This window comes from Pecten maximus, chromosome 5, assembly GCF_902652985.1.
Source record: "Pecten maximus chromosome 5, xPecMax1.1, whole genome shotgun sequence".
Lineage (NCBI taxonomy): Eukaryota > Metazoa > Mollusca > Bivalvia > Pectinida > Pectinidae > Pecten > Pecten maximus.
Window position 1 is genome coordinate 34,591,648 of NC_047019.1, and position 19,562 is coordinate 34,611,209.

General features: G+C 35.4%; 1 protein-coding gene across 3 annotated transcripts in view; it reads left to right on the forward strand.

The window, feature by feature from the left end:
• The first annotated feature begins 281 nt into the window (after positions 1-281).
• Positions 282-19,562, forward strand: part of LOC117327871 (xaa-Pro aminopeptidase 1-like) — a 41,831-nt gene continuing 22,550 nt past the window's right edge. For 2 of the 3 annotated variants that reach the window (XM_033885090.1, XM_033885091.1), the window contains exons 1-4: positions 284-431; positions 9,628-9,749; positions 16,087-16,197; positions 16,933-16,996. In XM_033885090.1, coding sequence (XP_033740981.1) covers positions 389-431; positions 9,628-9,749; positions 16,087-16,197; positions 16,933-16,996 — 340 coding nt within the window. In that variant the 5' untranslated portion in view covers positions 284-388. Of the gene's footprint in view, positions 432-9,627; positions 9,750-16,086; positions 16,198-16,932; positions 16,997-19,562 lie in introns of all 3 variants that reach the window. The other variant, XM_033885092.1, reaches the window with a different exon arrangement.

The window sequence follows — 19,562 nt, forward strand, 5'->3', positions numbered from 1 at the left end:
GACTGAGAGCGATCTCCCCTACTTTCTAAACATCTATACCGCTATGATATGCAAAGATCAAGGTGCAGCATTTATGTACCAATTTCCTATAAGATTTGTGATAATGGTACGAAATATTCAATGGCCATGTTGATAATATCTGGCATGCATTAAACCCCAGGGAAGGTGTTACTCGACAGGTATATAAAACATGGTGCTGTGTACCTCATCAACCTAAGTGATTTTATAAGTTATATTCTGAAGATACGTGAACCCTAACCCATGACCTTTCGCCTCATCTTAACATTAGTGACGTACAGGTTTTGCGGCTGAACACACACCAGTTTTCGGGGACTAGTAGTATTTGTGTATACTGAGGTTACGAGGAGTATATATCGCTCGAGCAATCATGAGGGGCGCTGGCCTGCTGATCGGTCTTCTTGGTATCTGTGGTAAGTATGCACTTAATATTTTTTGTTGAAAAAATATATTGTAGCATTTGACATTATATTATTATGTAAATTTTTTTAAAGTCTAGGGTTTGAAATCCCGATAGTACTTTTAAAAGCACAATCCCCGCCGACCTTCTGACAAAACATTATATAATGTGTATTAGAGAAGAAATTCACGGAAGAGCGGCGTACGAGGCGCTGGTATGTAAAACTAAGAAGTATATACAATAACGGACGCTGTCTGCTGGCCAGGTGTGTGGTGAGCAGTAAACAACTCAGAAACTTATAGGTTCAGTTGTTGTTATGTTTACGTGAATGCTCATAAAACATCATAGCGGAAGTTTGTCATTTGAGTAAGGAGCGGGAGGTTGGAATAGTGTTGTTCTGTGATGACTTTACATAATGCTATCTCTCCGACGCTTCTTGGGACAAAACCTTTCTGCATTTTATTGATATAATGTATATAATACATGTCGGTTATCGCAATACTGCTCACCAAGCTTTCGGAATGCCAAAACTAAAACGCTTTTTAAATAAATGATTTATTTTACTTTCCTGATGGCATTGGTATTATAGACATTCATACGATTTTTGTATTGTAACTTGTGTATACTGAGGTTTCGAGGAAAATATCGCTTTATGATAGCATTGTGTATGGGTTGTTTGTTAAAACGGAGATCTGTTTTTTTCACTTTCGATCACTTTTTAATTATCATTGATGCATTTAGAATTGATTGCCAATATTTGTTTCCTGAAACGTTATGGTAGTTTTGGGTTGGGAAAAATGTGAAATGCTTCAACAGGCTTTTGTATCCAGTAGAAGAAACTATTTAGTAGAATTTAAATACTATACTAGGATAAAGCATAGCTGAGTACTGGTAAAGCTTGTGGTCTTACTTGATTCAATGACATTTAAAAACTTTGCTATCTAAACAGCTACCGTAATGCTGAAGCATAACACCAATTATTTCCAATATAATTTATGTAAAAAAAAAACGTGTCAAATTTCCTGTGAACTTCACAATAACTCAAATGACTGATGTTACGTCAAGTTGACTATGCTCGATATGGTGATATCACGGCATCTGTGTAACGTCGCGTGCTAACGTTCCATGGCGCTGATATATCCTCTGGCACGTGCTTTACATTTTGAAACGTTTGATATGAAATAAACTGCATCTAATCATGTCAATGTTTGTCCGTTAATAACTGTAGCAGGTAGCACGTGGAGATATCGCGTTCCGTACCAGGACGGGAATGACCTTATAACGCATCGGATTGTAAATGTAATCAATTCACCGACATAATCCTTCTAACAAATTAGCATTTCCCATTCAATCACCCACTTTTAAAAAGTACAATGTATTAACCTTGCATCGTAGTCGGTAGTCATCACTCTGAGTGTTAGGTATGTAGCAGTTGTACCACGATAACATGCTTGCTTGAATATGTAAAATTCATACCTGACATTGAGTAGTTCCAACATGTTTTATTATAATGTAAACCAGTCCATAGACTGATGGAGATTTAACGTTTAACAACAGTTTATGTATAAAAATAAATGAGCCATCACAGTTTCGCCATCTTGGATCCAGACTCGTCCTGTGCAATTTGTTTGGACCCGGAACACACAAATGTCGGGTACTCGAACATAGAGTAGAATGACGTATGATCGGGCCTCCTTCAGCAGTATAAACTGGATTGTTCGGTGATGGACTTCGTGAACGCTGTGTCATTATCAATGTAAACTTGGCTATGTTGAGTATGTGGTTCCTTTGATTTCAAAACACACGAAGTAACCGAAATTCTTGTTGACCAGTGTCGACCTGCTGATTGAAGGTCACAGTTAATAAGTTTGAACTCAGAAGTTATTACTTTTAGTACAAACAAACCCATTTTGCCCTAAAACTGACATACACTAACGAGGTGAAATTAAAACGACATGGTTTTCAAACCTTATCACACTGGCGTACAAGATCACGTCAGTGTCATCAAGTTCTGTTTGTTTCTACTCTTACACTCAGCAGATGTTTTTACCAAGGTTTAATGAAGCGTTTCTTGTAAATTCATTACCGGTGGGTCATTAGGAATTCTACCACTTGATAGTGCTGTGGTTCTGTGATCTGTCAGAGTCGTGCATACCAGTCAGTGATGCTGACAGTGGTACACTACCACCTGTACGGTACATATCCTTATACTGTACACCTGTACGGTACATATCCTTATACTGTACACCTGTACGGTACATTTCATAGTTCTGTACACCTGTATTGTACAAATCATAGTACTGTACAAATCATAGTACTGTACACCTGTACGGTACATATCATGGTACAGTACACCTGTATGGTACAGATCATGGTACAAAATACATGTACGGTACATATCATGGTACAGTATACCTGTACGGTACATATCATGGTACAGTTTACCTGTACGGTACATATCATAGCACTGTACACCTGTTTTGTACATATCATAGTACTGTACACCTGTACGGTACATATCATGGTACAGTACACCTGTACGGTACATATCATGGTACAAAATACATGTACGGTACATATCATGATACAGTATACCTGTACGGCACATATCATGGTACTGTTCACCTGTACGGTACATATCTTGGTACTGTACACCTGTACGGTACATATCCTAGTACTGTACACCTGTACGGTACATATCATAGTATTGTACACCTGTACGGTACATGTCATGGTACATTATACCTGTACGGTACATATTATAGTACTGTACACCTGTACGGTACATATCATGGTACAGTTCACCTGTACGGTATATATCATAGTACTGTACACCTGTACGGTACATATCATGGTACAGTGCACCTGTACGGTATATATCATAGTACTGTACACCTGTACGGTACATATCCTGGTGATGTACACCTGTATGGTGCATATCATGGTACAGTACCACCTGTACGGTATATATCATGGTACATTACACCTTTACGGTACATATCATGGTACTGTATACCTATATGGGGCATATCATGGTACAGTGCACCTGTACCGTGCATATCATGGTACTGTGCCACCTGTATAATACGCATGTATATATACTGCGAATTTCTACACAAACGCAAAAATAGCAATCATTTTTAGATAAGATTTTATCGTATATCTCCCATAGACTTACCATTGTCTTAAAGATATAAAACTCAGACTGATAATTTTGCTATCTAAGATGTTTCTGATTATAAGTGCGAAATTATGAAAAGATGCATAATATTAGATTTCAACAAATGGACAATGTTTAACTTAATTGAGAGTAGCCAATATATCTTCACAGGCATACTCCCGTTGACTTGTGTATGTTGCGAATCGCCTAGGGAAAACTTCAATGTGCACTACATCAAATATCGTGTATTAAAGAGAGGTTTGTACCTGGTACATCTAATACTTGAGCTGTAGAGCGACGACCTGTTGTTATTAAAAAGAGGCCAAAAGAGTTGTGTGAAAAATTCATTTGCATTTTAATGGACAGGATGTACTCAATCGTCCTTGGAGTGAGTTGTTGACCAGCCACTCAGCTTTAGGTCTGTCCTGGTAGATATAGTCATAAAACCTGCCAAATGACAACGATGTTAATGGTAAGACAAATAAAACTTTGAAATGAAGAAAACTAGAAAATCAAGTTTGAATTTTAATGGCTGTGTCGATGGCCATGTCTAGTGTTTACGAAACATGAAAACAAACAAACAAACAAACAACAATCCCAAATTAAACGCACCCTGTTACAGAGTTTGGACAGGACTCTGGCCGCATCTGGTAGTCACAAGGAATAGGGACATAGGACACAAGTTCACTCTAGTAGTTTCAACATTTAGTTTAATGTTAGAAATATCACCCGAAAAAAATTCTATTCAGTTGTACTTTGTCCGGGTTCTTGTCTGGTCAGCGGTGTTATTGACCGCAGCAACTTTCATAAGCTTGGTGAACAGGTGAACATCGAGGTCAAGTGGTGGAGAACACCTGCTGTAAATAGGACACACACTGTACATGTAAATGAATGTATGGCAAGTATCAACGACCCATCGCCATATGGGGATTATCGATGGACCACGTGCATAAAAGCAGCTTCTATTATGGGCGAAAAAATTAAACTTGTGGTAAAACATGTAATGCTTAAAAACATTTCTTTTGAAATATAAATACATAATTAACGAATGGATTGTCACACATGGCATGTGTATTATACAACGATAATTACTATTTACAGATCAATCCATTAATCATACATAAGGGTCATCTATATAGGATAATAATGTTGAATTTCAAACACGAATAAATATCTACAAAAGTGCACTAAAATAATCATGTAAAATACCAACATGTTTGTTTGGACACGTAGTTTCTTAAAATAACAAATGACTTGCTGTAGATGTTTACAGTTTTTCTATGGAGTTACTAATTTAAGTTACACAAATAATCAACCCCAAAAAATAGCTGCTATGCTTAGTAGTGTATTTAGCATATGGTGGAGCAATTGTTTGACCGGTTCTTTGTTTGGACCTTGAAATGCAAATGTCGGTTGTGAACAATATTACACAAAAATCGCATAAAGGGAGGTATTTCAATAAAAAAAAATACTCCTATATCATACATTTAAGACATCTGATCATAGTTAGAACGATCGGATATTTTTAAGACAGATTGTTAAACTGGTGAGTTTAGGTCCTTTTTCAGAAATATGCAAAGGATGATTTCCCCCCCTAAAATTATTTTTCTTGCCATGTCTAGTGTTTGATGTTTTAAACACCTCTTTATATACCATATGTGTGTGATAATATTCATAATAAAAGCCATTTGCATTTCAAGATCAATATAGAATCAGTGTTTGAACATATTATGAAATCTGGTCAATCCAATGTTCCTAGACTCTTGTTTGCAAAAGGACATTGCCATATTGTGAAATATAGTGATACAAATAAGCTAAAGCATGCATTTTTCGCATGAAATTTACAAACAGCTTTACAAATAACATGTCGACAGCAAGGCCCACGTTTTGTCATTATACAGACTACAGGTTCATCATGCTACTTCTGTTAAAATGCACGATAGGCTTGTAAAATATCCCTGTTTTGACTGGACCTGCTGTTAAGATGCCCCTTAAGTTTCAATAGGATAGCGAGGAGATGATTTCTTTATTAACCCGTCACGTGAACGAGAGACAACAGAACTAAATTCTATTCCATGTATTGTTGCTATATATTCCTAGACTTTTACTCCCCAAAATACTATTGCTACATCCCACTGAGGAATGTATGAGCGTTTTGTGTTGCTCCAGTGTAAAGAGGAATGGTAAACATGGACTGGGACCATAAAATGCTGAAGTAGGTATGACATCGGTAGGTACCAAGAAGGCACCACGTCCCCATACCACTAGATATGTACCATATAAAGTTTCCAATCAGTAGATATACCACATAAAGCCTTATATCACTACATGTACCATAAAAGTCTTCATTCCACTAGATATACCATATACGTCTTGATAAGTAGTTCGTAAGTAGGGCAATATAACCACACAGTGTAATTTGACATAACAATTGTTTGCAGTTACTAAGGATTTTTAACGTGGGAATCCTTCAGGTTGATACAATGCATTTCAGACAATTAATGTACAAATGATCTTGGAGCTGGTGGTTCTGGTCATCGTATCTGACAAGGTGTAAACTAGTTGAATATCATTCTCCAATTCAAGAACATATCAACAGCATAGATAACTGTCGAAGACATAAATCAAAATCTATATCAATATGAGAGCTCTGAAATATATTTAATCTAACACCACACGCCTGCGTGGTATTAAGGACGGTATGCACTAGGGGTTGCAAGCAAGTCATTTCCCTGCATCCTCCGCGAGACTTTACAACTAAACCGTAATAACACTAAAAATAAAAATGCCTTGATAGTTATGCAGCTGTATAAATGTACGTCCACCAATGGGTGTGAAAGATTCTGATTCTGGGGGGCATAGAAAATTGACGAGGAATTGATATTAGCGGGAGGGGTAGTAATGTAGGCGGTGCAATACTGTACCAACTACCGGGTCGGTGGTGTTAGAATCACTATTATCTCGTAATATGTATCTGTCCATTCAATGTAATAGTGATATTTTTCGTAATGTGCAGAGATTATAAAGAATATAAAGATTATAAAGCAGTATATTTAGTATGTACTATCTGGTTATTACTTGTGTGAGATATATTTTCTGTTGTTGTAATGGTACAGTTATGTTACGTGATACCAGGTTTGTCATTTTGAAAATCTGATGTACTGTATATTTTAGAGGCAAGGGTGTTGATAATGTTGTCACAACTTGTGGCCAATCCTCATTTTGTTTGGCAAATACATATGTTTATGTTAAACGAATCACTTACATCTGAAACTCTAGATAGCTATAGTATTCACAACCAAAATGTAGTAAAAGGTTTTTTGCTTTTCCGGTAACATTTTACAATCAGACAAAATATCAAATATCCATACCCATACATTTGGAAATCCAGTTCTATCGGATTCAAATTAAATTGTTTACGTGGATGAATACATCAACAAGTCTGCACTTTGATGGAGCCCGCAGTAAGGTAAATTATTTTACATAAAAATACTCACTATTTACAAGATACAATATTATTCATGTTTGAAGATTTGTGGACGGCTGCAGTTTAGTACATTTAACTCTTCTCCAATTATTAAGAAATCAAAAGAATCGAGTAATGAATTATGAAAAATGACAGAAGCAGTTCTCTTTGCTGTACAGGATTACAGTTCTTTCTGCTGTACAGAATTACAGTTCTCTCTGCTGTACATAATTACAGTTCTCTCTGCTGTACAGGATTACAGTTCTTTCTGCTGTACAGGATTACAGTTCTCTCTGCTGTACAGAATTACAGTTCTCTCTGCTGTACAGAATTACAGTTCTCTATGCTGTACAGGATTACAGTTCTCTATGCTGTACAGAATTACAGTTTTCTCTGCTGTACAGAATTACAGTTCTCTCTGCTGTACAGAATTACAGTTCTCTATGCTGTACAGAATTACAGTTCTCTCTGCTGTACAGGATTACAGTTCTCTCTGGTGTAAAGAACTACAGTTCTCTTTGCTGTACATAATTACAGTTCTCTATGCTGTAAAGAACTACAGTTCTCTCTGCTGTACATAATTACAGTTCTCTTTGCTGTACATAATTGCAGTTCTCTCTGCTGTACATAATTACAGTTCTCTCTGCTGTGCATAATTACAGTTCTCTCTGCTGTACATAATTACAGTTTTCTCTGCTGTACAGAATTACAGTTCTCTCTGCTGTACAGAATTACAGTTCTCTCTGCTGTACAGGATTATAGTTCTCTCTGCTGTACAGGATTATAGTTCTCTCTGCTGTACAGGATTATAGTTCTCTCTGCTGTACAGTATCACAGATTATAAATATCAGATCGTGTCGTTTTTAGAGTCGAATTTTTACTGAGAGCAGATTTACAAACATTTTTATAACAAGTACTTCACGGTTACACAGTTTTGACGTCAATTTAACGACTAACATTGTCATTAAATTGGTTCATTTTCACCAAACTAAGTAATAAACCTGGTGGTATGACAATTTGAATGATCTGTCAATATTCCGTTACATTTTCATTGTGATTCCACTTGAAGGCGACATTTGAGCGGCGCCACCATGCTCATATTATGTAAGTACACTAGGATAACCATTTGACGTACCTTTACAGTTTAACTAGCACATCTACGTATTTATTGTGTAATTTGTCATAAACTTTTTTTAGTTATTTTATAGCATATCATATATTGTCTTGATTTAGATGAGATGTTCCAGCCATTATTTCCTAAAATTATCTTCTTTTTTATGGTATGCTAATATCCATATTCATCTTTCTTATTTAGATAGTACTCGTTATGAAATTAAATTTGAAATGGCTTCTTGTCAAAATTATAACTGGTTTCGGAGCGGAAATTCTTTGGCTGGAACGAGGACGTAAAGCAAAAGAAACTCCAACGCCAATACAGTTATTGTACACATCACTTTACAGTTCAGTTCAGTTCCATATATATATAACATTGCTACTGCAACAAAATCAAACAGATTGCGAATTAATTATAGACAATAAACTTAAATTTACTGATCATATATATATTCGAATCAGTCATTACGGGCAAAGGCTTGATAAGAACAATGATACAGGTAGTAGAAACATTCCATATGTGTTCCTGAAACCGTATGTGGATTGCCGAACTATTAAAGCCATATTTAGTGACAGGCATTGGTGATTTTGAAAATTTACAAACTGAGAGGCATTAACGATATGGGGAGATTACATTGAAGTATAGATCCCATGAACAAAATAGTTGATAGGCATTAACGATATGGGGAAATTACATTGAAGTATAGACCCTATAAACAAAATAACTAAGTCGTCAAGACTATATTAGCACCGTATTTAAAAGTTACTAAAACTTTGACGATGGTGAGGAGATGTTATACAAGGATACAGTTGTGCTTCTATTTACATTGTTAATTTGTTTTGATTTAAGCGATTTCTTAATAGTCGTAGTTATAGTTAGAATGGCACTGCTTCAACGGAATCTATTGAATTGAATTTAATTGCATACATTATATAACCATAAAATAAGAGGCCGTAAGTTTCAACGTGAAACGAGAACGAGTAAACAGACTTAAGGAAGTATGTGTTAAGAGGAATAATGGTAAACCATTACGAAATCACGTCGTCACTTCTTCAAAAGTGAAAACACTTTATGCCTGTACGGAGAGGTACTGGAAACAAAGAGAATATTATTAACATCACCAATTAGGCAATAATCATTAATGTCGAGGTGTCGGATTAGTTAGGTGAGAAATAGCATCTGAAAAGGCATTTACATGAGTCCAGTGCTATAATCATGTATCGATACCTTCAGAGGTCAGATACCACTAAGAATACCGATTTTACACGAGTCCAGTACTGTGATCCTGTATCGTTACCATTATGAGAGGTAAGATACAAAGAACACCGGCTTCATTCCGTACTTGCTATAGCAATTATGCTCTCGTCATTGCATTGTAACATAGAGTTAAAATGATCTCAAATCTTTCGAGACGCCTAGGATTAATGTTGATTTGTACATACTGAAGTAGTTCCTGTGTTTATTTGAAGGTGCTACAGTGCTGACAGCCAACGATGATATTCATAAACGGTCTAAGCGGAGTTCGGAGTCTGAGATGACCAGGATCCGTAACATGTCTCCGTCGGACAGACCGAACTGTAAACCTGGAGTGGTAGGTATTGTCCTACTCGTTCATAGTGTAACAAAAAACATTTGAGTCACTTCTTTTAAAATCATGAAGCATGGGAAATACATTAATGGCCAGGTCACGTGCAGAGGACCAAATGTTGAAAAATACATATTTCTTGTATAAAAGCAGGTTCTAAAATATGTACTTAAAGAAAAGTTAATGTTCATACCGACCCACAATACCTACGTCGAAGGACGTAAAATGCATACCATTAAAATTTTTGTTTTGTTTTTAGTTTGTTTGATATTCATATTTCCTAAATTGACAAGCACACCATTGAAATTTTTGTTTTGTTTTTATTTTGTTTGATATTCATATTTCCAAAATTGACAGAGACTTTGTTCCTGAAAACTAAGAGAAAATTCGCTGGACATTTAAATTACGATCACCATGTTTCGTAATATTAACGTATATTGGAGGACATGCGCATTTTCTCGTTAAAGAGTTTCTGACAAGACTTTTCTCCAACGTGTCTTCGTTAGATACCAGTATGTGTGAAAGATTCCGCTTTATATTTAGGTAGAGAGATATTAAGGTAATAATTTAACGGATAGCTCATACTGTTACTATGCCGTTATATTGCCCATGTATCGTCAGTGATGTTTATGACAAGGTTACATATTTGCATTCACCGGTGTGTTCCTCAGGAAATTCTAGTTTCATTTTAACGCAGTATTTGGTCCACTTTTCAGTTTTTGATCGCTATCGTTTATCTAAACTACTTAATATCTTTAATGTGAAACAGCAGACACCATGACGTTATTATCCCCTCTTTGTATTTGAAGATAGACTGAGACATACAGTTGTCAATTTGGTGGCAATCTTTGATGTTAGGCTATGTGAGTGATACCGGTATGATTTATCTATAGTCTCGGAAACTCTCGTTATCGCGGAGACAATAAATGTTCTGTTTAAGGGTCAGAAACACACTCCAAATTCTGATAAATGCTCTTTAAACTCTTCAGTAGGAAGATTAACCCGACAATCTCGAGCAGGAAAGGCTTGTCAATACGTCATCCATCAAGTATCGCTTCGGTAATCATCGTGCATTTTCGGCTATATACTCGCTAAAGCCCAAGATTTTTATTTGTTATTATAATCCAAAACAACACGATATAATAACACATTCTCTGAAGCAGTGTGTAGATTTAAAGTTAGATCAACATCTTAAAAGTATAAGTATTAGATCTTTCTGGTGCTTAAAGATGAAAGTACATGACAACAACTGTCCAGTGAAAATCTAAATTAATATGTTTGTCTTGTAATCTGCAGCAGAGGCTACTTATAGATGATGAATTATACAACTGCCTATGTCAAAATTGAATTAATTACAATAGGTCGAGCGATAAGCCTTGGTTGGTCTAGGTTCATTAGGTACTGATCAAAGAAAATTATTCACGGGACCTGACAGTGACTACATAAGAACATGTTAATTTACTCTGTGTGTATTCACACGCATGCGTTGAATATCGGGCAGGCCGACCAGATGGTACTGATATTTCTTTGCTTAGTCAACGATACATACTTAATTGTAGTTGTGGTGGGATTTTTGGAATACACAAAATAAACAACAAGGACGCTCAACTATCGTAGTGTGCATGCATTTTACTTCCGTGCTATTATGGTGACAATGTTACTTCCAAACTTCGCTAGATATTCAAATTGTATAAAAGATACAAAATGCACCTTTATCGTTGTCTTACCCTATAATGAACTTAAAATTCTCGTGTTAGGTAAATTCAAATTAAACTTAATCAGCTAAGTATATTTGTTTTTAAATACATGTAGAAGCATTTCGTGTCCTTCGAACGAAAATGAATACGTATATTTTTTTCTGTATTTTCCTAAGTGTCGCATACCTGTATGGCGATCTTAGACTATAAAACACACTACATTGTGTACATTTGCTTAATGTTTATGAGGAAAATAGTTCCTACTCCAACTATATCAACAAGGTGTACATTATGAAACACTTGAAGATCTGACAATGCATCGACTGTGGAACGGAAGTAGGCTATCTATCTTAGAGCTGATTAAAAACGGACAGTCTAATCGGTCGACAATTAAAGTTTGTATTGTGTACGGAGCTGTCGGCCAATCTGATTGCCTGTTTCAAAATCCTACTTCCGTTCCAGAGTTGATGCATCGTCGGCTATCACGATCATTTTTGGTTCATTTTCTCATCTTTTAATCATTGTTACACGACAAAAGAATAACATTGCATGATGATATAGTAGGGTTAGGGCTAATCTTTTTTTCCATATATACTAACCATATATGCAGACGTATGTGAACACACGCACCATGAATATACAGGCTTCTAATATAAAGCCCAAGATTACAAGTATCTATTGTATTCACAGGGGCTTGGCACGATTTTCCAAATGATAGTCCATATATATATGTATATAGTATCAAGGGTAGTAACTACAAAGAGGGGGAAGACGAACGTATTTTAAAAAAAAATAATTTGTCGTATTCTGCGGGTCAAAAATCTTAGTGACACATACATTACATTAAAGAGAAATGTTTTATCTTTCCAATGAGTGTTCGATGAACAAAATTGGCCAAGTATTATCCAAGTCATGACCTGACGAATTCGGAAATAGATACTGAAATGGCTAGGTCGGAATCTCCCTGTCCGGTTGAATAGTCGCCTCGCCTCTAATGGGTACCTCAATAACCATTCAGAAATCGAAAAATCGACGCTTGCAGCGGTATACAGTAACCATAACTATGTCAATATAGGATGTCGGTTGGTTATGTTATCCGTCATGTGCCGTAGCCAATTCCATATTACATCACCGAGCTTACCGTCAGCAAAAAGAACCACCATCTTTCCCTTCATTCGGAACGCTTCTTGGCTGTACCACCACTGTTACGACATAAACAAAGTCACGAAAGGTTAGGGAAAGATGGCGGTTCTTTTTGCTGACGGTAAGCTCGGTGATGTTATATGGAATTGGCTACGGCACATGACGGATAACATAACCAACCGACATCCTATATTGACATAGTTATGGTTACTGTATACCGCTGCAAGCGTCGATTTTTCGATTTCTGAATGGTTATTGAGGTACCCATTAGAGGCGAGGCGACTATTCAACCGGACAGGGAGATTCCGACCTAGCCATTTCAGTATCTATTTCCGAATTCGTAGTTACTACCCTTGATACTATATACATATATATATGGACTATCATTTGAAAAATCGTGCCAAGCCCCTGTGATTGTATTGCAAACAAGTATCGCTGCATGACATCATGTAAATAGTATTACTGTCACTCACTTACAGCAGTTACACAGAACTTACACACATTGATGCATAGCGGAGATACAAATCCAGCAGGTATTTACAAAAAGTAAAAACCCTTCACTAATTCGATTGAGATACGGGAAGGAGTCAGTAATGATGAGATATTTTCAATTGAATACTTTCATTTATTGCAATTTTGAATCGAAGTGAGTTGAAAGAACAGTATGAGTGACGAATATCTATTACATCTGCCCGTGTTATAATCCTTTTTCTACCACAATAGGTGGGTGTTATTCAACTCCCAAGGTATAAAATAATCATTACAGCTGTTGAATAACATTACTCTGAATGCGTTTTGATTTGTTGACACGTTGACCTTTGACCGGGACTATTTCTTTATCATGTGGTTTAATGGAATTTGATTGACTAACACTTGAAGGCCGCTTCACGATGTCTTGGAAAAAATAACAAATAAGAAGTAGTTCGCAGTTGTTTTGTTATATTCTTGAAAATATATTTAGATATGTATCAATTTATTGCTTTGAAAGAATAAACCTACTTATTGTTTTGTTATGATTTGTAATAAATTGTAATAATTTCATAACTTTCCGAATTTGTTAGTTTTGCATAATAATCAGCGGCATTTCAAATTAGGTCATATCCTTACATCACACCTGGTATTGTGTAAATAACGTTGACACAAAACAGGTCACTTCATTCTCAGAATAGTTTTTCGATTGTGGTAGAAACAGGAAACACAAGCTCGTGGTTGTTGTATATGGTATTTCTTTCATTCTTGTTAGTTATTTTTCAAAAGTTACAAAAAACACTCGCTAAAGCTCGTGCTTTGTAACTTAAAAAAAAACTCGAATGAAAGACGTGTAACCTCTATGTATGTATGGGTGACGGACGTCTACTACTATTACACGTGTTATAATCATCTGTATGTATGGGTGACGGACGGCTATCACTATTACACGTGTTATAATCCTCTGTATCTATGGGTGACGGACGTCCATTACTATTACACGTGTATAATCATCTGTATATATGGGTGACGGACGTCTATTACTATTACACGTGTATAATCATCTGTATCTATGGGTGACGGACGTCTATTACTATTACTCGTGTATAATCATCTGTTTCTATGTGTGACGGACGTCTTTCACTATTACACGTGTTATAATCCTCTGTATGTATGTGTGACGGACGTCTATTACTATTACCCGTGTTATAATCCTCTGTATGTATGTGTGACGGACGTCTTTCACTATTACACGTGTTATAATCCTCTGTATGTATGTGTGACGGACGTCTTTCACTATTACACGTGTTTAATCCTCTGTATGTATGGGTGACGGACGTCTATTACTATTACACGTGTTATGATCCTCTCTATGTATGGGTGACGGACGTCTATTTCTATTACTCGTGTTATAATCCTCTGTATGTATGTGTGACGGACGTCTATTACTATTACACGTGTTATAATCCTCTGTATCTACGGGTGACGGACGTCTATCACTATTACATGTGTTATAATCCTCTGTATCTATGGGTGACGGACGTCTATTACTATTACACGTGTTATAATCCTCTGTATGTATGGGTGACGGACGTCTATTACTATTACATGTGTTATAATCCTCTGTATGTATGTTTGACGGACGTCTATTAATATAACACGTGTTTAATCCTCTGTATGTATGGGTGACGGACGTCTATTACTATTACACGTGTTATAATCCTCTGTATGTATGGGTGACGGACGTCTATTACTATTACACGTGTTATAATCCTCTGTATGTATGTCTGACGGACGTCTATTACTATTACACGTGTTATAATCCTCTGTATGTATGTGTGACGGACGTCTATTACTATTACCCGTGTTATAATCCTCTGTATGTATGGGTGACGGACGTCTATTACTATTACACGTGTTATAACCCTCTGTATGTATGGGTGACGGACGTCTATTACTATTACACGTGTTATAACCCTCTGTATGTATGGGTGACGGACGTCTATTACTATTACTCGTGTTATAATCCTCTGTATGTATGGGTGACGGACGTCTATTACTATTACACGTGTTATAATCCTCTGTATGTATGGGTGACGGACGTCTATTACTATTACTCGTGTTATAATCCTCTGTATGTATGGGTGACGGACGTCAATTACTATTACTCGTGTTATAATCATCTGTATGTATGTCTGACGGATGTCTATTACTATTACACGTGTTATAATCATCTGTATCTATGGGTGACGGACGTCTATTACTATTACACGTGTATAATCATCTGTATGTATGGGTGACGGACGTCTATTACTAATACACGTGTATAAGCACCTGTATGTATGGGTGACGGACGTCTATTACTATTACACATGTTATAATCCTCTGTATGTATGGGTGACGTACTATTGCACGTGTTATAATCCTCTCTATGTATGTCTGACGGACGTCATTACACGTGTTATAACCGTCTATATGTATGGGTGACAAACGTCTTCATCATGTATTACTATTACCTGTGTTATAATCCTCTGTATCTATGGGTGACGGACGTCTATAACTATTACACGTGTATAATCCTTTGTATGTATGTGTGACGGACGTCTATTACTATACACGTGTATAATCATCTGTATGTATGGGTGACGGACGTCTATTACTATTACTCGTGTTATAATCCTCTGTATGTATGGGTGACGGACGTCTATTACTAGTACACGTGTATAATCCTCTGTATCTATGGGTGACGGACGTCTATTACTATTACACGTGTTATAATCATCTGTATCTATGGGTGACGGACGTCTATTACTATTACACGTGTTATAATCCTCTGTATGTATGGGTGACGGACGTCTATCACTATTACACGTGTTATAATCCTCTGTATCTATGGGTGACGGACGTCTATTACTATTACACGTGTTATAATCCTCTGTAATTATGGTTGACGGACGTCTATTTCTATTACATTATAATCCTCTGTATCTATGGGTGACGGACGTCTATTACTATTATCCGTGTATATGTTGTAGACGCCACCCGCCATTCAGGTTGATACTTCCGAACGACTATCTGATCTTCGCAACCGTTTTACCACAGCTGGTATCCATGGCTACCTTGTGCCCTCAGAGGACGCTCATCAGGTGAGATATAAGCAAGCGCATTACATGTTTGGTGTAACAAGTCTTTAGAAGAAATGTAATACCCCAGTATGACAGTGGTGTAGTGTATACCATCAACATTAGAAGTATTGTACATAGGTAAATGGACGCTGACAAAGTAGCATAATTATTTGCTACTACATTATAGTTTAATCATGGCGCAAGCCGCTGTCTAGCCAACGAATTTATTCTTGTATCATACAACTATGCTACTATAGTTTTTAGCTCCTTGATTACAGTACAATGTTATAAGATATTATCTCCAGTTTCTTAGTTAACTATGTAGCATACCGTTATCAGTGATATCAGTATTACACGGACCTATCAACAATGGGATCTTTAATTCTGCTCAACACAGTAAGAAATAGAGATTGTCTGTCGGTCCTGATGGACCAAGTAAGCTTGCAACAAAACCTACATATAACTGTTAAAACATGAAAATCTGTAGCTGTCAATCAAGTCTTTTAGAAACTGCAGATAATGCCATATATTCTGCATGATTACACTTACAGCTTTCAAGTAAACATATTGCCTGTTACCTACGGCGGGACGCATGTCTTGGATAGCTAGCAGATAACTTTGTGGTACATTTTTGTGGAGATAACAGGAATGTTAGGGTATAACGAGTAACACGTGTTTCCGTAAGTAGATTGACAAGGGTAATCAACTTCAACTACAGTATAATAAAGTTGTTGTCTGTTTCATTTCTAATTTTAGAGCGAATACCCCTCGAACTATGACCTTCGACGAGAGTTCATTTCTGGCATGTCTGGATCCGCTGGTAATTTCCATATTTACTTATTTAGTGACGTGAATGTTAACGTCTTTGTCTGCACGGGATTCTGATGTCAATCGGACAAAACCAAAAGTAGTTTTATATGCATATGAACTGGTCACTGTATGGCGGGGGTAACAAATGAAGTTCACGTTTGTTTCGAAACGTTTGAAATATCATTCGCCCTAAATTATTTAGGAGCTTTCCGTAGTTTTCTAGTGTACTATTTCACTACCCCATTCAGCTTACAGGTTACCCAATATTTACACTTTTCTACCCGATATTCTGAATTAAGACTCACAATAACACAATACTGATATATTTGACCCGTAAATTTGAACAAATATATTATATTGGATGCATCAATTTGTCTTTAAATGTGATTTATGAATTTGATACAAAGTAGATAAATCCATACAAATATGTTCTACGGCGTTCTACTGAGTGTTATTGTCGAACTACGGGATAAAGAGCTCTGTCTGGTAAACATCATACGCCTCAATCGGCATCAGAAGATTTATTTGTCGGAATTAAAAGAATGTAAATACCAACGCATACATAATCTATAATAGTACAGGATATCTGTCACATCGATCAGTGAATTCATCGGTGTCAAATATCCTGATACAATTTCATTTCGATTGGAAATATTTTGGTAGAAAGTTCTTAAACTATTCAATCGCACAAATTATCATTGAATACACCGTAATATATTAACAGAACACTGTAATACAATGATACATTGTAATAGTATAGTACACTGTAATAAAATGATACATTGTTACAATATAGCACACTGCAATAAAATGATACATTATTACATAATAGTACACCGTAATACAATACTACATGTACGTGATTCATTGTAACATGATAGTACACTGTAATACAATGATACATTATAACATTATAGTACACTGTAATACAAAGATACATTGTAACATTATAGTACACTGTAATAAAATGATACATTGTAACATGATAGTACACTGTAATACACTGATACATTATAACATTATAGTACACTGTAATACAATGATACATTGTAACATTATAGTACCCTGTAATACACTGATACATTGTTACATTATAGTATACTGTAATACACTGATACATTATAACATTAAAGTACACTGTAATACAATGATACATTGTAACATTATAGTACACTGTAATAAAATGATTCATTGTAACATGATAGTACACTGTAATACAATGATACATTGTAACATTATAGTAAACTGTAATAACATGAAACATTGTAACATTATAGTACACTGTAATACACTGATACATTATAACATTATAGTACACTGTAATACAATGATACATTGTAACATTAAAGTACACTGTAATACAATGATACATTGTAACATTAAAGTACACTGTAATAACATGATATATTGTAACATTATAGTACACTGTAATACACTGATACATTATAACAGTATAGTACACTGTAATACAATGATACATTGTAACATTAAAGTACACTGTAATACAATGATACATTGTAACATTAAAGTACACTGTAATACAATGATACATTGTAACATTATAGTACTATGTAATGCAATGATACATTGTAACATTATAGCACACTAATACAATGATACATTGTAACATTATAGTACACTGTAATACAATGATATATTGTTATGTTATAGTACACTGTACTACACTGATACATTGTAATATTATAGTACACTGTAATACACTGATACATTGTAATATTATATTACACTGTAATACAATGATACATTATTACATTATAGTACACTAATATAATGATACATTGTTACATTATAGTACACTGTATAACAATGATACATTGTTAAATTATAGTACACTGTAATACAATGATACATTGTAACATTATAGTACACTGTAATACAATGATATATTGTTACATTATCATACACTGTAATGCAATGATACATTGTTACATTATAGTACACTGTAATACACTGATACATTGTAACATTATAGTACACTGTAATACACTGATACATTGTAACATTATAATACACTGTAATACAATGATACATTGTTACATTATAGTACACTGTAATACACTGATACGTTGTTACATTATAGTACACTGTAATACACTGATACATTGTTACATTATAATACACTGTAATACACTGATACATTGTTACATTATATTACATTGTAATACATTGATACATTGTTACATAATAGTACACTGTAATACATTGATACATTGTTACATTATAGTACACTGTAATACACTGATACATTGTTACATTATAGTACACTGTAATACACTGATACATTGTAACATTAAAGTACACTATAATACATTGATACATTGTAACATTATAGTACACTGTAATACAATGATACATTGTTACATTATAGTATACTGTAATACATTGATACATTATAACATTATAGTACATTGTAATACACTGATACATTGTTACATTATAGTATACTGTAATACACTGATACATTGTAACATTATAGTACACTGTAATACAATGATACAATGTTACATTATAGAACACTGTAATACACTGATACATTGTTACATTATAGCACACTG